A 24,817-nucleotide genomic window follows, 5' to 3' on the forward strand; every position below is an offset into this window, starting at 1 on the left:
TAGTAAAGTCACATTTTCCTTAGTTTCATTATTTAAATTATTATCAAAATTATTTTTCTGACTTCGAATGCATAGGGAAAGGAACACAAAAAAAATTTATTAGATTGATTTTTTCTCTCATTAACCATGTAGAACCCTCGCTGGAATAGCTGAAAATTTCCATTTTACTTAAGATTTGCCTTTAGCCACACCTATAATAATAATAATAATAATAATAATAATAATAATAATAATAATAATAATAATAATAATAATAATAATAATAATCTGAAGTTTAATGGTCTGCAGTTGTGCACATCCAAGCTGAAGTCATATCTTTAAACTATCAAGATTCCATTCTAGGGAGTTTTGCTTAGTAACTTAACGACCTTTTTAGCTTGTACCCTATGAATGTGTGCATGTTACATAATTTATAATCATAATAAACATGTACCTTATAGATATGTACATGTTACAGCATGATGATGGTAATAATAAAGTCTTTCCCCTAGTGAGCCCAGTAGGGGTAGTGTCGTCATTGCATCTCACAGGTGCACTGTAGACATTACTAAAGGTTCTTTGCAGCGTCCCTTCGGCCCCTAGCTGCAACCCCTTTCGTTCCTTTTACTTTACCTCCATTCATATTATTTTTCTTCCATCTTGCTATTCATCCTCTCCTAACAATTATTTCAGTGCAATTGCGAGGTTTTCCTCCGGTTACACCTTTCGAACCTACCTACTCTGTTTCCTTTCCAGTGCTGAATGACCTCAAGGTCCCAGTGCTTGGCCTTTGGCCTAAACTCTATATTCCATTCCATTCCATTCCATTCCCCTAGTGAGAGTTTAGTTATTATCCTCACTTGAAGAGCAGTGGGCAGGAGGCCCTTCAAAATAAATGCTGCACCTGTAATTAACCCATCACATTCAGGCCAGTACAGTACCTATGATATCATCAGTCTTGGAGAGGAACCTATCACAAAGACAAGAAAATCTGTTACTCTGCTAACTAGATGTTGAGGTCAACTGAGCTCACCTTAGATGAGCTAACCAGGTGAAGGCTTCCTCACTAGCAACGCCTTTCCTAATGAGGTCTTTTATGATCTCTCTGCTGTAGACGGCAACCAACATGAGGGTCGAGAGAGAATGGCGAGTTGGGCAAGAAGGAAGAGTGGAGGCCAGACTCACTCTGCTGCTTCGCCTGCTGCTCGTTTTTCTACTGGAGGATGGTGGCGTTGTTGGAGTGGCTGGGGTGTGTGGAGTGCTCACGGAGTGTCGGCTGCTGTCTAAGTTGGTTTTGCGAAGGGCCACCATGATCATTCGTACTTCAGCCTGCAAAAATGGTAGAGTTCCTCAAAACTGTTTATTTAATTGAATTTCTCTTTTATATCTATCTATTGCACCATGATTTAGCATCACAACCCATTCAATTTAGGTTCTAATGATAGAATTAAAATTCATTTAGGAAACATTAACTTGGTATTGCACTCATTCGCTTGCTCGGTTTTTTCATGTGCGTGCGTTTGTGTTTGCTGTTATTGAAAAAGTGAAGGAGAAATTATGAATGCATTCAATGTTGATGATATATATTGACCTGTTAAAATTTCTGTTCAATTTAGGAAATAATAAGGACATCTGAGAAAATAAAAGAAAGCACGCAATGATCATAAGCTGCGTGAAACTATTCTTCAGACAAAGGGAAAGTTGACTTGTATCAAAGGACCTAAACACACTTTGGAATTGTTATTTGTGTATCGAAAAAATCTGAATTCAAATTTACCTCTACTCTGGTTAAGCACTCCTGAAGGGCCTGCGTCCCTCCTCCAATAGCTTGCTGGACTTCGGCAGTCCAAAAGATGTGTCGAACTGCTAACGTCACCTTCACAGAAATAGAAAAACTATTTTTCATATTACTCTTTAAATTACATTTACAGTATACTTGATAAATAAGTATCCTACATGCTGTGAACACACCGAGTATTCCAGTAATTCAAAGTGAAGGGAAAGAAAATTGTAAGAGTTAAGATTTTTCATATGGCATCAGTGCGCTCTAAATCCATAATGAAGAATTTTTTCATGTATCTTTAACGTTTTATAATATCCATAATTGTATGTTTCAAAATTTCTATAAATTACTAAGAAATATTTTTGTATGAGGGACAAAGTATTGCCATGTCCAAAGATAAAAAATTGTTCAACATGGTCAAATGTATTGCCATGTCAAAGATAAAAAATTATTCAACACAGTCAAATCTAAGGTTTGTTCCGTAATAATTTGATTCTTAATTTGGATGTTAAGATTATCAGATTATACTAACATGTATAGTAAATATTTGCAATAGCAAGAATTGATAACAGAAAGCGCACGCCACTCCCTAAACTAAATGTTTACCTTCAACTGAAAAATTTCCATATATTCCACACCAGAGCTCCACATTGACATTTTAGCATTCAAGGTTCTTTAGACCTTGTTAGCATTAAAACTGTAGTCATTCAAAATTCAAAATTTTGAAAATTACATTCTGCTAGTGGATTTCAATTTACCTAATCATCATTAAATTTAGGCATAAAAATCTTTCATCAAAGACCTTTGGTGAAATTTGCACTTTCTGTATAGGACTTACAAGGTGGACGACTTTCCCACTATCAGTTGAACTTTACCTGCAGAGGCCAAGACGGGAGAAGAGAGTCAACATCTGTACCTCCGCCTCCCCTCCTGGTCCACTTCTCCACCCCTGACCGGGTCTTCCCCTTAAGAGTGTCAGTCACTGCTCCTTGGAACTTAAAAGGATAAACAAATAAATAAACAGTTAAATGGAACGAAAGAAAAGAGACAACACAAACAAATGATCAATGACTAGTACAGAAGAAATGCATCAAAATGAAATTCGTCCATATGCTGATATCAAACATACACAAACATATGCTCTTATTACTTTTTGCTTTGTATTCACCATGGCTACTGCTGAGATTCTGCTCCTCATTCATGTTACTGATATTAGTGTTATTTCTGTTGCAATAACCTAAGTCTTTTCACCAGAAGATGCATATGCCTTTGGAGAAACTATAGCTTTGCACACTCACTTCTTCAAAGCAATACCTCCAGCCATACACAGTAAATGACTGCACAAGAATCGTTATGGAATACTGTATTCTCGGCTTCCTACAAATATAATTATATCCAAAGCTTTATCATTCTGATAAAATCTATCAAATTTGTTACGCTCCAAGGAAAGTATTACTCTATAAAATCATCATTATCTATAACAGGGCTAAGTTGTAATAACAAAATTTTTTCATCTTTAGTCAAGCACCATACAAACTTCACACTCACCACTAGTTAAGAGGCCAAAGTCCTTTCACTCCAGTATCACCAATTATTTTGACAGTTTTCTTTTGATATTCCCGGTAGAGTATAATAGCAAAAGAAAAGTACCGTACTCCTTGATGACAACAAATACAGTACAGTGTAATGTTTTTTTAAACTTTTATGGCCAGACATCCATGTCTTGCCATATTTTATTTCGCATATTCCTAACTTCATAAATTCATATCACACTCAATCCCCCTTTATAATAGTGTTGCACTTTAACTCCTGCATGTTTCCCTGTTTTGACAAGCAAACGCCTCCACACGATACCATACATTCTCAGGGACGTCAAATCCCAGAGCACCTTCGCTTAATTTCCAGGTCCGGTCTCTGAGTCTCTATAAGTAGGTCTTCACTTTGGATGACTAAATATAATTTACTTAACATAAACGAAAAGAGAGAAACTAGCTCTAAAAGTACAAATGATTGCAGCACCTTTGTCTTGAAGAAATCATGACGCTGATAAGCATTTAGGAGATGAATTAGAATAAATACCACCACCGCTATTACCAGGAGTTACACCTCTGCGTGCCCCAAGAACCATCCCTTAAATACCCTCTTAAAACAAATTACAATCGACTGTCTCTCATCATCTCCACAATTTTTTATAAACTTGTAAAATATTTCATTTTTAACAAAGAAATTCCAATTCTTACCATAGTTTAAAATTACAGTAAATCTGTATTTTCTGCTCAAAGATAAATCTAATCTATAAATGCTGTCTTGTCAAGATAAATCTCTTGAAAATTCATAATAATTTATTTTACAAGAAAAAAAGTGTTTGCACTGAGTCTCAAAAAATGAGTAAGAATTAGTTAAGGTGAGATTGTGAATTAAAACAGAGGCTATTTCATATCTGTTAGTTCCTCTGAAACAGTGATATCCTCATTCTGTTGATGGGTGCAGCACATTGGCTGTTGCTTTGGAAAAAAAACAAGAGACAATAGTCTCCCTATATCTTTGTCAGAATTCCTGGGACGTAATATCTGATTTCCTTGGTGGTGATAATTTCACCGTACATTTGCTTCGTAACTGCCTTTCGTGTCGTGGTACAACTATATCTGATCTCTCACCTATCTTTTTCCTTATTTCATCTCTGAAATCTGTTGAACTCTCTCACAGTACCCATTCATACACTTATAATTCTGTTATTCACAAATCATCTTCCTATCTTTCTCAGCCATCCTCAAAAACTGTTCCTGTAATCTTGATCACTTGTTTCAATAATGCAATTATGTAAAATAGATAAAGTGTATTATAAATTACCTCATGCAATGTACATGATAGCTATTGCACACATGAATAGTTGGTAGACTCTGATCAAGGTAGTAAAGAATGCTGTGTATAAAAGCAGTATATATATAATCAAGATTATTAATATTAATATTGAGCAATGCCTTTACCTCCAGCAACCAGTGTTCGATGCTGTCCCTGGCGTGTTTAGTCGGAACTTTCTTACCGAGTAGTACTATCTCGCTTTCGATGCTCGAGATGGCATATATGGACTGTTGGTCATCCAGATGCAGGGAATGGACGCCGTCAAAGCACTTCCTCAGGTGCTTCTCCAGTTGATTAACATCTTTCTCGCACAGCAGAGCTGTCAGCTCCTCATTTGATAAGAAGTATAGCCTTGAACAAATCAAAGCATTACAGGATTATATATACAGTATATATATATATATATTATATATATATATATATATATATATATATATATATATATATATATATATATATATATATGTGTGTGTGTGTGTGTGTGTGTGTGTGCAGGCATGGGTGTGTGTGTGTGTATGTGTATGCATATGTGTGTGTATGTGTATGCATATATTATATAAATAGCTTTGTTCCTTAAACACATGTGACTTTTTTACTTTCACAAATATTAAACCACAAATACCCTTAGTATAGAATTCACTCAACCTTGAGGATAGGCTACACTCAAAGAAAATCATAAGTGATGAAGGCATCTGCTAGGTCAGGACTCATGCCTGTGCTTTTAAGCTAGATATAGAGAAAGGCAGCTGATTTATCCATTTAGCTATCGAGAGATAATAAATGTAAGCTGAGTTTGACTCTGGTGTACATATGCCTGTCGAATTCAAGATCCATTTAGGAGGAAATTCGGTACACCTATTTTTATCATACTTTAAGTGAATTTTCATTAGATTCCTTGGAAAGTTTAAGATCATTGCCATTACCATTTAAGATCATTGCCATTACCACTTACCTTTTTATGTCTGCGTTCCCCTTTATGAAATTAAATATGAAATGAGATCTTTTCTTTCCCTTCCACAAGGCCAAAATACAAAAATGTATTGTTGCACCAAATTATCATATAATTTTGATAACTATATGATGTAAGAAAAATCAATGGAAATCATATTTCATTTTTCTCATAATTACCATATTTTATTCTCAATTCTTAGTTAATACAGACATTTCAAATCAGGTTAATACTGTATGTTTCATGTTAATATTGTTACAGTCTTCAGTTTGTGAAAATTCCAAACATATCAGTTGTATCAGGGGATTAAACTTTTGGAGGAGTTTAATGAACATACAGACATGCAGATACCATCTGTATGGGTATGTAGCATACATATGCTAAGGCCATGTAAAATAAACTGGAAACCTAACAATCTGTAACGCACCTGGGGAATACTCGGCGTTTATTATCTAGGTAAGTATGAACTGCTTTTTGCAGGATGTCGATGTTATTCACACATTCTGTGACGCTGGCCAAGACATCAGCATCTATGACCACAGCCAGCAGGTGCTCAGCCTGAACCGTCTGCTCCATTACTGCCATCCACTTCTCATGAACCTCCTGCAAAATGAAGGCAAATCATTTTTATCATTTTCTATTATATTGGCTAATTTTGGGTGAGAATGCACTCCAGTAAAGAAGAGAGGTTAAGTCATGTTAAGCACATCATCTAAGCAAGCATTTGGACAGAAGGGGGAAAAAAAGACTAAGCCCTATCATCTCATGATCGAAAACATCAGAAGCATCTGCTACAAAAAACTGGATAGCCTTGTTTCCTCAATCTCTTTTACTAATTATGTACTGCATATGAATAATCAACCTATACACAGATTTGAACACTGCACTTCGAAAGTAATTGCTTTCATATAATATCTTGAAAAATTAAAGTAAAGTTCTATTGGCTTAGCTGTTTCACTACAGAGAGAGCTAACACACTCCTAAATCCTACAGTCATTCCGTTTCGCTGACCAGTTACCTACCAGAAACACTTGGTTCTCATCCGGTAGCTGTAAGGGTAGGTCAGGTGTGGAGAAGATGGGCGTCATCTCAACCCAGACAGTTTGTACCTGAAAGAAAAATATTGATGTAAAACGCAATAGTGGAAGAGAGCGGAATAAATAGAAAGAGAGAATGACTGATGACAAAAACTAAATTTATCATTTATGTATTGGCTGGTTGGTTTAGATTAAGCAGGCCTTATGCCAGTTAGGGGCTTTGTCTAAAAGTGGTCCATACGTGTAGTAAAGCATTAAAAAGAATAAAAAACCACGGCATGGACATCCGCTCTTGGTTCAACCTATCGAGTCAAAATTGGAAAAATTCCTGTGAATTCAAAGGATTTTACTATATGCGGTTGCAATGTTCACTATAAAAAAATGCACTACTTATATCTTCACAGTCATGAACAATATTAGTGGGAGAGAGAGGATATATAATCATTTTATATGAAAGTTACAGTGTGAAAAGCCTCCATAATCGTTTGGGTTTCAAGGTGCACTGGAATCACGGGAAAGTTCTGAAAACGCAAGCCATATTGTCCATTCCATCCTGTAAATACCATGACGTACAATTAATAATTCCCCTTGTCCGTGGATGTATTTTAGCACACTTTCCTGGTCAATTCATTATTAGTTGCTGATAGAGACAGTTTTACAGCTGTTTTTTTATCAGTTATTCATACTTAACTTTTTAATATCCAGGCCCTATGTATATAATCATATTATTTAGTATCCAGTACCTATGTGCAATCTTGTGTGCCCAATTTTCTTTTCCTTGTTCACAAATGAGCATTCTTCTTTGTGGAAGTTTGCTATTCACGTTTGTGGCTTTGTGCCTTGTTTCAAAAAAATTATTACAAATTATGAGCACTATAACTTCCATAATCATCATTAAATTTCAAATCAGATTCTCCCCTTACGGAATTAGATGTGATGTAAAAGAGCTCATATAACTATAATAACAATAGGACAGTAATAGTTACTCATATGGCACCATAAACGTTGTCGCCGTTCCACTGTACTTCTATTTATTTGTATCCGTATAAAGAAACCAAAAAAATTCCAGCTACTAAAAAAACGAAACTTCAATAATCCTCTTATTATCTACAAACCTTCATCCATAAAGTGAGAGCTTCTTGAACCCTTTTTAATACGGCCTCCCATTTCTTCACATCATCTGTTGAAATGAAGTTGGGTATGGATTAATGAGCTAGCCTTTCACGACTTTCATGAAATGTCAGTAAAATTAGAATGAAATTATATCTATCTAACTACTGTATATACAGTAACCACCCTACTATTCACACTAATACACCCATGAAGTTGCAGATTTCTAGGAAATTCAAATAAGGTGTTTAGCTTATGCTAAACTACTCCATACCCAAGTCTCACCTAACTAACACATTACTTAGCCTAGGTTACGTGAACATACAGACAATAAAACCTACAGAATTAACAGAAATAAGATTACAGTACTGCAGTATAAAATAAGCATGATAAAAAAAAGAAACATTTTACTAGAGATGCACCAGTTGCCTCAATTTGTTGACCAAATGGTCACTTCAGTAGGCGGCCAAAAATTTCACATTCAAATGCTGGTACATACTGTACCAACAGTAGTAAGAATTTGTTATGGTAATGGCTCCAACCTCTATACAAGTCATTCACCTAGTATGTTTATGTTGATCGAAATGTAATGAATTCCGTGTCTATTACTGTTTGAATTACTGGTGTACGCATTCTACCTACTAATAACAATTAATTAAACTCATCAGCGCCATGAATTACAGCACTAAAGTTGGAAGAATTATAAAAGGGCCTATTGCACCTCAGACACTGAATTCAATCGTGATTGTTGGAGCAGACTCATCAATAGCAAAGTACCGTTCTTTTAATTCCTTCATATGTACAGTATATGAGTGCGCAGTAAGGCCACATAAAATATGTAAGAAGTTTCATACAAGACTAAATAACGAGGGCACCAACAGCCGTTTCTTCATCTCTTGTCACTCTTTTACCCTACCCACTGAAGCTAAAAGTATAGGCACAGTGCAAGCTCAAACATGCATCCACTGAAATACCCAAAATACCACAATTTCGAGAGGCTCGACCTTCTACCACTGATGAATATTTTTTTCACTAACAGACAGGTTGGCTTTCCTTTATCTTACATAAGAAATATAGTTTTTAAATATCGACGTTTTATTTTCTTCCGATGTTTTAGTTAGCAATATTTCCCATTGTCGAAACTACTGGACGTCCAGGGAGAAGGTTGAGGGGTTGTTCAATGAAGCAGTCTCAAAAGTTGAAGTTCACTCAACAACAACTGCCTTGTCTGAGGGTGGTACTGGTGATATACCTCACTTTCACCTTACTGCTGTGCGGCACGTCTGGTAAAAGTTTCAAGGAAGAGGGAATTGCTCACAGGACGGATCAGTCTGTATAAGGGGATGCCAACCCTCTGGAAAAGTGGTTCTTAACACCAGGGTCGTGACCCAAAGTTAGGTCACCCAACCATTCCAATGGGTCCTCAAGGGTTATAACTTCATGAGCTTATTATTTCCCCAATTCTCTTATTATAATAATTATGATTATTAATAAAGAAAATATTGTATTAAGAATACATAATCCATCAATATCTCATACGTATTCTTAATAGAATATTTTCTCTAATAATTGCATTAATAAAAATCTCTGCATGTAATTTTTTTTATCAGTAACACGTTTTCATAGGCAAAACTATATATAAAGAAAACGTTTATGAGGGCATGGGTCGCCATGGTTAATTTGGACAAGATTTTGGGTCACTGCCAAAAAAGGTTAAGAACCACTGCTCTAGAAGGTAAGAGCAGAGGAGTATACCTAACGTAACATGAAAAGAAAGGACCATACAATTTTGCTGAATAAATATAGAGAGAAGTGCCCAAAGGCTGTCCTAAAGGATGTAACGCTGCAGCTTAATTCTTTGAAAATTCAAAGAAGTCGGATGCAGACTTTGATGAAGTCTTGTGACTTGAGACCAGGGTGCTTTAACGAATGTCATTTCTTCAAGACCAGTGGTCAGTACTTTATTGACAATGAGGATTCTGACATCACAGATGAATCAACTAAGGTGAATATTTACAGAAGTTATTCATCACGATTTTTGTCATACAGAACACAATTATACAGTGCCGTTATTATGGCGAGTAAAGCTCGCAAAGCATAACACATATAAGGTATATATAAATTATCATTAACACTGCATAACATGCTTTCATTATAGTGTTCTTTTCTATTACTGGTGTCACCATACAAAGTATATCAGCACAGCAATGTCTGCCCATTCGTAAGTAATTTCTAAAATCTCAAGCCTCACTTAATCTCAAGTCCCTTACAGATTTTCATGGGTATATTCATGTCTCCTCTGGTACCAGTCCTTTATCCAACAGCGCTTTCTTTGTTTCATTTTTTAACATAACAACAATGCAACTTGAATAAAAGCAGTATCTAAAGCTGGCATGTTACTTCTATGAAGCCTAGTAGGGGACTGTAGACATTGACCATAAGATTGAATGGTCTGAGGGAAAAAGATGACTCAGTAAGTACTGAAACAATCTCACTGACGTCAATATGTACCACGTAGGGACAACCTTAACAAATCAGAAATTATCTATATTGTGCACTACCGACCTCTATCGGGAAATACAGTGATTATAGTTTGGTTTCCTCTAACGAAACAGCCTTACATACAGAGGCTACCAAATGCTGTTCATACTATAATCATTTGATTTGTGGTCCATTGGACTGACAGAATATTGGTCATCTGCTAACTTTGTTTTTCACTCAAAATATCCTCTGGCAAATAAAATTGTAAACAATCAAAAGATCAGTTAACTTATCTTGTTTCAGACCATTTTACTCCATTGGTTTGTAACCCCTGTATGTAATTTTTATCATCAAACAGACCCATGAGTGAGTGAAAACAACCAAAATTAAATGTGAAACTTCATCAAGACGTACAAGGGAATGATCAATGACAAATATACAATGCCAAATGTACAGTTTAATGTTACATCTTGTCAAAGGAACGGACAGGAAGTAAGCTCATCTTGAAGTGCAATGATTTGTGTTTGTAACGTAAGCATAGCCTAGATGGAATCGTTTGCCAGTCTCTAAATTATGTGGTCTTAACTGCAAAAAACAAGAAAGTATAGCATTCTCTTTTGGAAAACAGTAATAAAAGATTAAAAAGGCCTATAATACATGTGAAGAGAGGAAGTCTAAGGTTTCTTCTTAGAAGGGACATCATATACAAGTACCAAAATATAGATTATGAGAATAAGTTTAAATACATAAAATAATCATTAAGATTATGAATTTAAAAACATGTAAAAATCCCAAATCATGACATACAGTACCATGAGAAGAGAGAGAGAGAGAGAGAGAGAGAGAGAGAGAGAGAGAGAGAGAGAGAGAGAGACTAGCAATATCGATTTGTTGCTAAAGTTCAGCATGCATGTTAGTACACCATGTACTTTCTTTTAAGAGCTGAACAAGTTAATATTAATTGGCCTACGTATTCACAAATGCAGTGGAGTAATATGCCCCAAACAAACAGTATGCAAAATATCAAGCAACCAGAGAATACATACTATCCATTATGTAATCTAATATTATGGTTTATGAAATTCAGGCTGTCATGCCAAGCACTAGGCCATTTCGGTTATTCAGGAGATGCAGTACAAGGATCTAAAGGTGGAACTGGGAGAAAACCCCACAGTTGCACTACGAATTTATAGTTAGAAAAGTGGGACAGCAAGACTGAAGAAAGGAAGCCAAAATGGAAATAAAGTCAAAGTGGGTGCAGCCAGAGGCAGAAAGGATGCTGCAAACAGCCTTTAGTAATGCCTACAGTGCACAGCAAGTGATGCACTGACGGCATTACAACCCTACGGATTGTAATTTAACTTGCACTTAGGTACTTAGCGTTATGTCTTAAAAACGTGAAACACTAGGGATTTAAGTACATTCAGAGTGAAAAACAAAGCACCACAAGACTAGAGGATGCAATACACAGTATAGCATCTGGCATCTGGTGGCAATTTGTTTTCAATAAACAAAACTCCTGTAATTCCTGTTTTCTAGCAAGTGGAAGTAGCTTTTTCTGTTGCAGATGATAAAAACTGTGGAATCAGGACATTACATTCCCCAAAATAAATTGTATTTATAATTAACACTACTGTTAAATATCTATTGAACTACATAAAGCAATAACTTATAATCTCTTGGCTGCTAGTATAAGCTCTACAACTATATTTATTGTGGAACAGCCTCCCAGAGAATGTTGTGCAATTCAAGTGAAGATGCAATGCATCACTACCATGATACTATTCTTCTTGTATTTTATTACATTTTTATCTATTTATTAATTTATTAACTAATTTTTTCTTTTTTAATAAGCGAGAACTCTTCTTTCTGTATTTCCCTTTACCTCCTCTTATTTCTTCCTAATGAACACCATATTCTTTGGAAGCTTGAATTTCAAGTCAATGGCCCCAGTGGGCTTGTTCCATAAGAATAGGTTTCATCTTATGAGTAATTAATAATAATAATAATAATAATAATAATAATAATAATAATAATAATAATAATAATAATAATAATAATAATAATAAATGTATTCAAGATAAAATAGACCAAACACATAATCACTCTTTTTTAACTAAATCATCTGAAAGCCAGAGAATCTTCTATGATTAGTCTCCGAAATCACGGATGCAGACAAAGATTCCTACCAACAAACGGTCCAACAAAAGGTGAGTTCTTGATGGTATGTGTTGTGATGAGATGGTCCTCCACTAATTCCCGGGCTTCATCCATCCAGCTGCCAGGATGAGTTCTTGATGGTTATCACTTTATGTGGTTGTGATGAGATGGTCCTCCACTAATTATATGGCTTCATCCAGTCCTGCCAGGATGTCAATTTCCACTTCTCTAAATGGTATATATATATATATAGTAGAGATAGGAATGGTTATCACTTTATAGATGATATATATATATATATATATATATATATATATATATATATATATATATATATATATATATATATATAATCACTATGTATATAAATATATAATATTTTCTAACTTTTTGATTATCCTTTAAGAACCATTTCCCCAAAGGTCAAACATATTTACAAAATTAATATAATGCTTATTCGGTTTAGAATGTTCAATACAAATTGCACCTTGGGATGTTGCAGCTGATAATTACCATTTTTGTGAGTACAATTGAATTCCTTTTACTCTCTGTTCCTTTGTTAATCATTGATAAACCGAATTAATTTAACAAATTAATAAAGAAATTATACATTATAAGATATAAAATTAAAAAAGGGCGTTACTTATGCCGCATTAAAACCGAATACACATCATTAGGCAAAACATTTATTTGATAATCAAAAGGCTTTACACCGTTACACAAAGAGCTATGTATATAAATATATAATATTTTCCAACATCAAGCCATTTCAAAAGATCAAACAGTACAACAGTTAACCACATTCTCTAATACACTGCACCATTCATCTACACATCATTAGTTATTTGATACACCTGCTTGCATTGAATTTAAAACCTTTTCCTTTCCAATACCTCTTTCATTTTTCCTGTCCATTCTGTCTACACGATCAGACTATCTCAGAATACTGATCTATCACCTACACTGTTTTACCACTTCTATGTATATCAACATTTCTCACTCTATCAATTCTTATTCGACATATACAACGAAACAGTTTGCCTTAACAGCTTTAAGCTCTTTTCTTTCGACCACATTTAAAATCCACACTTTACATCCATACAGGGGATTGGCACAACATTCCATTCATAAATTCCCACCTTAGCTTTCATACGCACCCCAAAACTCTCCAAAATCATTTGCACACACTCTGCTATCATTCTTATTTCACCAATTGCTACCACCACCCAATATATTTGTTCCCATATATACTTATATGAATCAACCACTTGCATTCTTCTACTATTCATATTAACATCCATTTCTAAATCTGACCTCTGTTTATCCTCATGACCTTATCCTGACTCATATTTACTCTGAACTTTCTATTCTTGGAAACATTTTCAAATTCTTTTACTGGCTTCTGCAGTTTCACTTCACTACCCCTAATCAGCAATGTATCACCTGCAAACATCAATCATTCCACACTCAGCTCAAGACTCGCAACTATATCTGCAGTCCTTTCTCTGACGTTGTATATCACTCCACCCACAAAGATTTGAATAGCTATAGAAACAAGACATCCTTGTCTCAGTCACTCACCTGCCTACGCATCCAAACATGCTACACTTGTGTTGCAAGCTCTCTTAATTGCTCTCAACAACTTACAGTCTGTACCAAATGTTCTCAACACCTTACAAATAGCGACTCTCTGTCATAAGCTTTTTCTATGTCTATGTAAGCCACATGCAGCTTTCTCCCTTTACCTTCAAACTTTTCATATAACTGCTTTATAACAAACACTTGACATACACTCTTTCCCTTGTGTAAGCCTGTACTGTTCTTCCTCCTAAATCTTTCTGCCATCTCCATACTTTCTCAATTAAAACTAAAAATGTTACCATTATGAAGAGAACAATAATTCCTCTCACCTAATTCTTTGCAACCACTCTTATATCCACCTATTCCACACAAGTCCTGTTTTATATATATGTATATATATATATATATATATATATATATATATATATATATATATATATATATATATATATATATATATATATATATATATATATATATATATATGAGACTGCCTTGTAAAATGTATATTTTTCCATGATTTTGACATATTTACTGTTCTAGTTATCATGTGTTCTGTGTAATAATAATAATTGTTGAAGTACCATATGTAGTGTAATGTCAGATCTCAAAAGAGTTAGTGACTCAGATAAAAGGGTAATTTAGAATTAATAATATGTTTTTAAAAGTAATGTAGTATATCAGCAAGATGTGCATGTGGTAGCGAAGGCCTGTTTTGCTTCGATTGTCATCGCGAAAGACAACATGTCGACAGATCAGGGAAACAGTAGGCTTCTCAGTTCTGAAAACCAACTTTGGTTCTTCGTCTTGCTTTAAAAACATGCCATTTATGATTAGCCAGCTGCCGTCTGTTTTAATTGTATTGAGATTTTGTTAAGAGCTTTGTCCCATATGATTTTCTTCTCAAGTCATGTACACCTTTTTGAGAGTAAGCGCACATCTCAATCGATTATGTCATGCTTTGTAATATTGTAGCTCAAAACGTTTTGCTCTGGAAGTGAAGTCATCTTCCTCTTCTAGAATTTTCTCTTGTATCTCATTCCCAAAATGCCTTAATAATGATGTCATCTGATTGTTTCATATCTAACTGGAATCCAAAAGCCTGGTCATTCTGATTTCAGAGACCATTCGTGTGGTTCCCTCTGTCTGTCTGTCTGTCTGTCTGTCTCTCTCTCTCTCTCTCTCTCTCTCTCTCTCTCTCTCTCTCTCTCTCTCTCTCTCTCTCTCTCTCTCTCTCTCTTCATAAGAGAGAAGTTATTAACATAAAATATTTGTGTGGTCAGTCATAACAATTTTAGCTTTTGAGATCTGAATATAGGAAAAGTGTGTATACAGTATTCGTAACAGCGCTTATCAAAAAGTGTTTTGTGAATCTTGAGCAGCTGCATTTCAGGTGATTTTGCAAAAGTTTTCACAAGCTTGTGTAAGGTAAAGTGGAGTTTACTTATTGTTACCATGGTATGGTATAATAATGTGTATTAAGAGATTTTTGCCTTAGTGAAATTGTTAATGGTTAATCTTTTGTGTATTTTTGTGTGTTCTTCTGTTTGCAATCTCTTAATTTTTCATATTTTATATATTGGTGATTTAACATTTATTTACATAGCAATTTAATTATTTCTTAATCATTTAATATTGCATACTTGATTTTATTTCCATTTACTAAGATTTTCTTTTCAAATCTTGAGCAATTCTTGATAGTTTAAATTTTGCTTTATTGCTTTAACTTCTTGATAAATTAACCTTTATAGTTTAACTCAAAAATCAACTAAATTTTGTATTGTTTTCAAGTAATAGTAAATTTTTCAGTTTGTGAATTCTAGTTATAACTTTTGAATTTAAAAATAAATTTTTGTATTTAAAATTTTTTAAAACTTTCATTTATTGACCACCAGTGAACAGGATTAATTGTGTGCACAAGGCAAAGTGATAAACATGTTTTTTTCCTTTAGTTTTGCTGAAGTGAATTAAGACCAAGGAAACAATTAAAGTTGTTTGATGGAGTGATGCCCTTTTACTTTAGTATATTTCTTGTTTAACTGTTGATACCTCACAACTGTTTTGATAAACTTTGTCTGATTTTTCACGTAATTAGTAAGTTTTTTAAGGGATCACTGTTACCTTTAGAGTACTCAGTCATAATTTTATTGTTATGAGAGTTCAGGTATCTGGCTAAAGTGAGGTACCAGTTGCTCCAGAGGATATCCCGAAAACCGCCATCATCATGCTTTTCGGGTCCTAAGTCTTCACCTTCTCCACCTTTGGCCTGAGGAACGCGGGTGCGACCTTCCAGAGGCCGATGGACAGCATCCTGGGGGACCTGGACTTCTGCGTCTGCTATGTCGATGATATCCTAATTCTTTCCAGATCCCAGAAGGAACACCTGCGGCACATCCAGAAGGTCCTGCAGCGCCTGCAGGAGAGTGGCCTCGTCGTCAGGTTTGACAAGTGCACCTTTGGCATCGAGAAGGTGGAATTTCTGGGCCACGAGATATCCCCAGGGGCGTCCGCCCAAAGTCGTCGAAGGTCGAGGCTGTCAAGAGGTTCCCCACCCCTACCTCCATCAGGGCCGTACAAGAATTCCTCGGAATGGTCAACTACTACAGGAGATTCATCCTGGGGATCGGGCACACCATGGCCCCCCTGACGGAGGTCCTCAAGGGTCATCTAAATACCTTAGTGTGGGGCCCCGACCAGCAGAAGTCCTTCTCCCTGACGAAGGCAGCCCTCGCCAAGGCAACATCTTTGGCCCACCAGGACCCCAACGCTCCCCTCCAGCTGACGACAGACGCCAGCAACGTCACCTGGGGAACCGTCCTGGAACAAGTCATCAGCAGGACCCCTCAGCCCATCGCCTTCTTCAGCAGGAAACTCAGCCCCACCGAGTTCCGCTACAGCACCTTAGACAGGGAACTCTTCGCAGTTTACCAGGCGGTACATCACTAAAAGTTCCTCCTGGAGGGTACGCCCTTCACGATTTGGACTGACTACCAGCCGGTGGTCCACGCCTTCACGAAGCTGGGGGATGCATGGTCCTCTAGGCAGCAGTGGCACCTTGCAGCCATCGCAGAGTTCACCTGCACCATCAAATACCTCCCCGGCAGGAAGAACCCAGTAGCCAACACCCTCTCGAGGATCGAGATCGATGCAGTACAGCTCAGGATCGAATACGAGGACCTCGCCCACGAACAGGCCGCTGACCCAGATACCCCAGCCTACTGCACAGCCATCACATCGCTGAAGTGGGAAGATGTGCCCCTCCGTCCTGGAGGGTCAACACTGCTGAGCGACGTGAGCACTGGCCACCTCCGCCCACTGGTGCCAGCCTCCCAACGTCGGCTGGTCTTCGATGTCATCCATGGACTATCCCACCCCTCCGGAAGGACGACGGCCAGGTTACTGACGGAGAAGTTTGTCTGGCACGGCATACGGAAGGATACGACAACCTGGGCAAGGCAGTGCATGCAGTGTCAGGCCAGCAAAGTAGTGCGGCACACCGAGTCTGGGGTGGGCGAGTTTCCCCAGCCGAGGAGACGTTTCGGGCACATCCACATCGACGTGGTGGGTCCTCTTCCCCCATGAGGAGGAGCAAGATACCTTCTAATAGTCACTGACCGCTCCACCAGGTGGCCCTAAGCTACGCCCATGGAAGAAGCCACCTCCAGTGTGTGCGCAGAAACCCTCCTCTCCAGCTGGATCAGCCGGTTCGGTGTCCCGGACCACATAACAACAGACAGAAGTCCCGCTTTCCTATCCGAGCAGTGGACCGCCCTGGCACGCCTTCTGGGGACCACTCACCATAGCACCACCACCTACAACCCCACAGCCAACAGAATGGTGGAAAGGTTCTACAGGTCCCCGAAGGTGTTCCCTCATGGCTCGTTGCACCTCCAAGAATTGGAAGTACCAGCTGCCCTGGGTACTCCTCGGATTGAGAACTGCCCCCAGAGCCAACGGCGACCCCTCCTCAGCAGAACAAGTCTATGGGGAGACCCTGGTAGTCCCGGGGGAACTCGTCGCAGAAGACAGGGACGACATAGCAAAGCAGAGGCTCCATGACAGGGTTGGGAAGTTCGCCCCCTGCCAGAGGACATACACTGACAGGATGTCACCCTTCATGCCTCCCGGTCTGTCCTCCGCCACCACGTCTTCGTCAGGGAAGACACTGTGCAGCCAGCCTTAACCAGGCCCTACAGAGGACCTTTCCTTGTGCTCGAAAGGACAAAAAGGCATTCCGGGTAGCCGTCCACGGAAAGGAAGACTGGATATCGATAGACTGCCTGAAGGCCGCATTCCTGGAGGAGGATGTCGGGGGCGGTTCCCAAAGCTTCCCGCAGGAGATAGCAACCCCACGGCCAGCCCCATGCGCAGGAAAACGTTGTGGGCATCCCCGGAAAACCCCGAAACCAGACAGGAAGGCACCCTAACACACTGCTCCAGAGGGTGCCAGGAAAGGCGACCACCCCCTCCAGTTGACATCGAGAAAGCAGGGTCCCCTCCGTCGCCCAGGCAGATACCTGCTTTGATCAGACATTACCTACGTCTTGGGGGGGAGTATTGTAAAGTCCCCGCTCAACGCGTACTCTGTAATGAACATCCCGTTTTCTGCAGTACCTTCACATTTGACCTTGGGTCAGCCAAACACAAATTATTATCATTATTGTGAATTGTATATTTTATTGTCTGTTCAAGTGACCTCGCATTATGTGTATGTAACAGTATTTTTGTAACAAACCAGACATTGTTAATCATTATGTTTTCTGTATGTACCTGTCCTATTTTTGTAGAGAAATAGTTTGACCTCAGGTCACCTGTAAATCTTTGTACCCACGGTCTCTGCGTCATACGCAGATGTCCGCAAGCCGCTTTATAAGTGGGTCGCATCATCAATAAACTAGCAGTACTTGTCTTCCTGCTCATTATTTCGCACCTCTCTCACAGGGGAATCGGTTGAACTGAGCCTGAGGAGGACATTGGAGTGCCACCTGTGTCTGCTTCTTCGGCAGCCAAAGCAGGGGCATTCATTTCAGGCTCTACCCCAAGTTTCTGCAGTTTCGTGAGTTCATCAGCCATTTGAGACACGGCATAATCCTTACCCATGGTCTTGTCCGCGGGGTACCAGGAAAGAGAGGAAGAGGTCGTGGTGGGCATGATAGGCTAGCAGGTTACCATGACCAGCTCAGGAACAGGTTGTGAGGCTGCACCTTCAGTTGAGCTTCCGCTGTGGTCAGAAGAATCCATCTCTTTTACAAGCACTGGTAGTGGAGCCAGGCCAGGAGAAGAGAGGGGATCTTGATTGGGGTCTCTTGAAAGGAGATTGGGGGCATGCTATAGCGCTGGCACTAAGGTAGGGTCAGGCACTATTATTCAATTTGGAATTTGTTCATCATTCGGGACGGACGGAGCTTGGCGCTGTTCAGTGCATGCAAGTGGCACTGGCAGAGATTGTGAATTGAGTTTGGGATCTCCTGAAAGGAGATCTAATTTGGGGCCTTGGTACTGGCACTGGGGCATGGCCTGGCACCGGAATGGGATCTGGAATCAATTTTGATGGAGGTGGCCACTGCACATCATACTCAGGTGGCACTAGTGGGCAGTGGAATCAATGCAGGAGTTTGAGGCTTACTTGTGTCTAATGAATGATTTGAGGGATTTGGACCCCTGGATTACTGTAACTTAGATGGGGACTGGAAGTCCTGTCCCAGGAGGATGTCATAACCTTCAGGAATATAGCTTGCTACTGCAAGGTTGCAGATTTTGGATCTATGAGGGCTTGTGACTCTCAACTGAACAGTAGGGAGTATCATTTTAAATTGACTGAACCCTCAATTGTGACAAGTTTACGTCGGTTAATAGTAGCTCCATAGGGAACCTTGTCTTTCCTTATGAGGGAAATTTGCGCATCAGGTGTGCAGGGTAGCTACCTTGAGGAGGCGCCACATATAAGGGACCCTTGGCTGGAGAACTTAAGGACTTTGGATTTGTAACTGCCAAGGCAATGGCAAAAGTACTTGATTTATTATTGGGGCATTTTGCCCATGTGGGAGAGTGGCCATAAACTTTGCAAGTCGTACAATAGCTTTGGCTGTAATCTCTTTGTGGCACTGCCCCTGTGGAGGGTGCAGGCTTGTTAGTAGGTGGATTCCCAAGAGAGGGTTTGAAAGGCACTGTGGGCAGTGCCTGGGGCTTGTTTTGGCACTGCTCTGTGGAATGTCCAGCTTTCTTGCAGAACCCACATACAATGGGCTTCTGTGAGTGCCCATTCTTGGACAGAGGGGTGCCAGAGGTGAAAGAAGGAGGGGATATTTTGCATCCCAATGAGCCTGCATGGGCGTGATGGGTGTCCCATGTGTCAGCGAGGCGACAGCATTCCGCTACAATCGTGGGTGCTTTTTTGCAAACACTGGTTGCTAGGGCGGAAGGGGTGTAATATAAAAAGTTTTCAATCTTGAACAGCTCGAGGATGTCATAGGTAGTGGAGACTCCCAGGAACTCTAGCCATTTAGAGAGGGCCCTATCTCATTGATATGCCCAGTCAGACCAGGTCTGTCCTGCTTCTTTTATCTGGTCTCTCCAGCGTTGTCTCCAGCTTTCAGGGGTGATCTCATATGCCCTTGTGATCGCCTGGCGCACTTCCACCCATTTCCCTTGATCCACCTCAGGGAGGGCATTCAAAGCAATTAGACCTTTTCCTCCGAGTAATTTTCCCAAGAGTAGGAGACTTCGGCGGGAGTGAGTGGATATGTGCTAAGGACCCTTTCTGCCAAATCGAGCCATACCTCGGGCTCAGCCTCGGTCCACTTGGGCATAAAGGTATGAGCCTGAGTGAAGGCGGATGCACCAGGGGCTGGAGAGGAGCTGGTAGTGCCAACTTGGGCCATCTGGAGCTCATGGGCCCGCTGCTTTTCCTCCCTTTCGAGCCTATCCTTTCTTTCTTGTTCTTCCCTTGCAAGTCTACCAGCCTATCTTGTTCTTCCTTTTTCTCCTTTCCCTCTTGTTCTTCCCTTGTGAGTTAACCTAGCCTATCTTGCTCTCCCTTCTTTGCCTTTCTTTCCTTCTCCTTATCCTGCCTTTCTGCCTCTCTCTCCACCTTGGCATCATCTACTTTCTCTTGGACCCACTCCCTCAGGGCTTGCCCTGACAGTCCCATGTCCTTTCCAGCGGACATATAGAACTTGACGTCCTCATTTTGCTGGGTTCTGGATGTTGTAGATATCTTAAGATAACTCTTATATGGGAGTGACCCTTTAGATAATCAATATGTTTGAAAAATTCAAATTTCAGGTGTCTCCAAAGACTCAAGTTTATTAATGATGATCAGGTTCAGTATGTCTGAAGAGACTCAATAATGTTTGAAATGGAAAGATTCAGGGTGTCTGAAAACGACTCAAAGTTAGTGATGAAAGTTTCAATATGTCTGAAAGACTCAGTTGTTAATGATGAACAAATTTTAATATGTCTGAAAAAGACTGTTGTTCATGTTGAACGAATTTTAATATGTCTCGAAAGACATAAATTGGATTTTATTTCACGCACAGACTTGGCCGGCTATAGCGTGAAGGTTGGGGTTTTTAGGTTCGCCTCGTAGGACATGATTTGTTCGCAAGGAACTGACTTTTGATTTTTGTCTCTTAGGACGTCGTCTCAGATTCACAAAAGGACTTGGCTGGCTATAGCGTGAATCTTAAGGCTTGGTTTGGGGAGCGTTTGCCCATTCCCGATTATTTTCTTTTTTGTTTTGTTTTGCCTCGTAGGGCATGGATTTGTTTGAAGTGAATTGGTTTGATTTTGTCCCGGAGGATGTAAGAATTCTGGTTTTATTTCACGCACAGGCAAGACCAGTTATATCGTGAATTTGGTTTGGTTCGGGGAGCGTTTGCCCATTCCCGAGAATTTGGTTTTTCTTGTGATAAGAAAAAATATTTTTTTCCTTTTGGGGGAGTCCCGATACTTGTTAGGTTCGGGAACTAAGTGAGCGTCGTAACACTCTAAGAATAATAACCCCAACAATAATAAAAAAAAAGGATGTAGCGTAAACCTTAAATAAAATTAAATAATGCTTTGAGAGACACTGGAATACTGGCACAGAGGAGGTAAGGTTTACATACTGATACAAACTGGTGGGTTAGAAACCAGCCGCTTTAGAAGTACACCTCTACTGTACTTATTTTTATAGGAGTGATAAGCTCATCACCGAGAGAGGGATAAGTTACAAAGCTATATTATTTGTAAGTTACGCTGATAAATGTGCATATTTTGCCAACAATAACAAGAGCCTTTTCCTCCAACTTAATATAAGGACAAAACTTAATTCTATCATGCATGGGCACTGTTAGCCTATCTCCCACGTGACTGGAAAAAGGTATGTTTGCTCAGCTGGATAACCACTTGGGTTTGTGTCTGGCTCGGTGACAGCTCAAGGTCGTATGGGACGCACACCTGGCTGGAAGGACAATGACCAGCATGGGAAATTTTCCGAGACTGACTGCTTATATAAATATATCCTGCTTAGGTTTATTTGGAGGAACCCGAATATAAAAATTTCTCTTAGACTTTATGAAAATTACTCTGGGAACAATGTGAAGACCATGTGATGACAGCAAACTTTAAGCAAATGAAAGACAAACACATATAAAGAAAAAAAGGTTCCTACACTTATGAATGAAATAGCAGGTGGTTATTGAATGGAAATGCTTTAGAATGAAGTAGAACTTATCACGTGTGGTGCTGTATGGAGGAATGTGTACAAATGAAAATATGAAGCAAACAAATTTTCTTGAGATTTTACTCTACAATGAGGAATTATGCTTTTTGCCTAATGGATTCCTAACCTCTGAGAGAGAGAGAGAGAGAGAGAGAGAGAGAGAGAGAGAGAGAGAGAGAGAGAGAGAGAGAGAGAGAGAGAGATTAAACTCTCTGAATTCCAGCGATACGGAAATTTGCTGACTGACCCATGTGGGATCTAAGACATGTGCCTAGCTATTCCAAGATGACAAATTGTCTGGATAACACAAGGAGGAAATACACGCACTATTTTTTTTTTTTCAATGCTTCGTAAGTCCCTAGCTTGCCTATGTGAAAAAACATGCAAGCCCTCATGCAGGGGCTATCAAAACTTGTGTAACAGATACTAACTCTCTCTTCTCAATGACTGGATTGCATGCACTTGCCTAACGTTTCCCTATTTCTATTTTCAGTCACAATTTCACTTCCTATCCTAACATAAAATAAAAATACTCACTGTGTGGAACTCCTTGACTGTGCAAATACCGAATTTACGCAAAAGGTTCGTTTCTTTGTCTCACACCCAGCCTAGCCTCGCTAGTCACCGATATGGCAAGTTGCAAGGGGACAAGGATTCAATCTGCAACATGCAGATTGCGAGATTTAAGGCAAACAGTCACCATTTTTTACGATTTAACCTAGGGAAATGATTATCATGAGCCAGTTATAAACTCTAAATGAATTGTTTCATTACTTACCTCTATTTTTGTATAAAATGTGACTGCTGTTGATTCTGAAAACTGTAAAAACAAGGAAAAAGGGGGAATCTATCTGAGCTGAGGGCTCTGCTCACAAGGTATTTGTAAGTAAACACATTAGGGTAAGTTTAAACTTATGTGTATTTACACGAAATGAACTATCTGAAGATGACATGGACTGATCAGGCAGCCAAGGTCTGAGAGGTTAATTATAAATAGGAAAACTTGGGGGTATATCTGTCAGTGTGATGATGCTGATACAAGGCACAGTCAAGAGAGATTTCCATGGCTAACAAACACTTTGTAAACGGAGAATTTCACAAATTAAAAGCCAGTAAGGATGCAGTAAACTATGCATAGGACAAGGCGACCACAGAGTCTGCCAAAGAAGCCTTGAACACACGATTTTATGTAATTATTTAAACGCATTTACGTAACACTGAAATGGAAATGGAAATAGGTTTAGTATGAGAATTAAAACAGAGCAACTGACTGGAAGAACCTTTGCAAGAGATTACCTTACCTTGTAGAAGAGGTAGCTTCAGCGAGGGTAATGGCGGCGGCGGAAGGCTAAGGGCTTCACTGGTAAGAACACTAAGGGTCCCTACAAGATAGGACCACGTGATAGGGCATGGCTCCTTGAAGGAGGTGGGAATGGAAGGGGGACATGTGGCTCGCTCGTGTCCAGAAATATGTCTCTCGCTTGTTCTTTCGGTGAGACCCTTATATGACTTCGGTCAGGGGTCAGAAGGTTATTCACTGGTAGCTAGGGTTGGTGTCGTTTCCCTATGCGAGTGCATCATTTATGACTCACAATCCAGGTGCTCATGCCAAAACAAGGTGACAAGGAGACAGTCTGTCATCTATAAGTGGTACTTATTTGCCGACGCATTTCGTAACATATTGTTACATCACATCAAGGCTAAAAAAGAAAATATACAAATTAAAATACATGGAATAAAACTAACGACGTCAAGAGTCTCCACATGCTATATAAATATACATTAAAACAAGACAATTCAGAAAAAGCACCTGCTAGACTAAAAGGTTGAGGACTGAATGACTAAAAGGGAAAAGGAAAGTGGCAAAGAAAACTGGCTCAAGCCAGATACAACTGAACAGAGGTGGTGTGTGAGTTCAACTTAGGAACTAGCTGCTTTATGAATAACAATTCTAAAATGAGCAGTTCGTGTGGATGACCTGTTTGGCCCAAAACAGAGAAGTCAGAATAATTAATACTAGTATTACATATATTTGAATGATTTCTGATATTAGAAAATTCTGGATTGGACAATCTGCAACCAGTACAATGACTAACACCTTTATGTGAATCTGCTCTGACCCTGAGCAATCGTTTAGTCGATCCCACGTAAGTCCCCAAATTACATCTGGG

At 39.1% G+C, this 24,817-nt stretch overlaps 1 protein-coding gene across 1 annotated transcript in view; it reads right to left on the minus strand.

Moving 5' to 3' along the window:
• LOC136849390 (dynein axonemal heavy chain 7-like) overlaps positions 1-24,817 on the minus strand; it is a 270,971-nt gene that overhangs the window by 177,303 nt on the left and 68,851 nt on the right. The window contains 9 exon segments of the mRNA XM_067122742.1: positions 1,013-1,308; positions 1,757-1,855; positions 2,638-2,757; positions 4,750-4,975; positions 6,001-6,176; positions 6,596-6,682; positions 7,726-7,790; positions 12,391-12,474; positions 12,561-12,589. Coding sequence (XP_066978843.1) covers positions 1,013-1,308; positions 1,757-1,855; positions 2,638-2,757; positions 4,750-4,975; positions 6,001-6,176; positions 6,596-6,682; positions 7,726-7,790; positions 12,391-12,474; positions 12,561-12,589 — 1,182 coding nt within the window.

This window comes from Macrobrachium rosenbergii, chromosome 21, assembly GCF_040412425.1.
Source record: "Macrobrachium rosenbergii isolate ZJJX-2024 chromosome 21, ASM4041242v1, whole genome shotgun sequence".
NCBI classification, from domain to species: Eukaryota; Metazoa; Arthropoda; class Malacostraca; order Decapoda; family Palaemonidae; genus Macrobrachium; species Macrobrachium rosenbergii.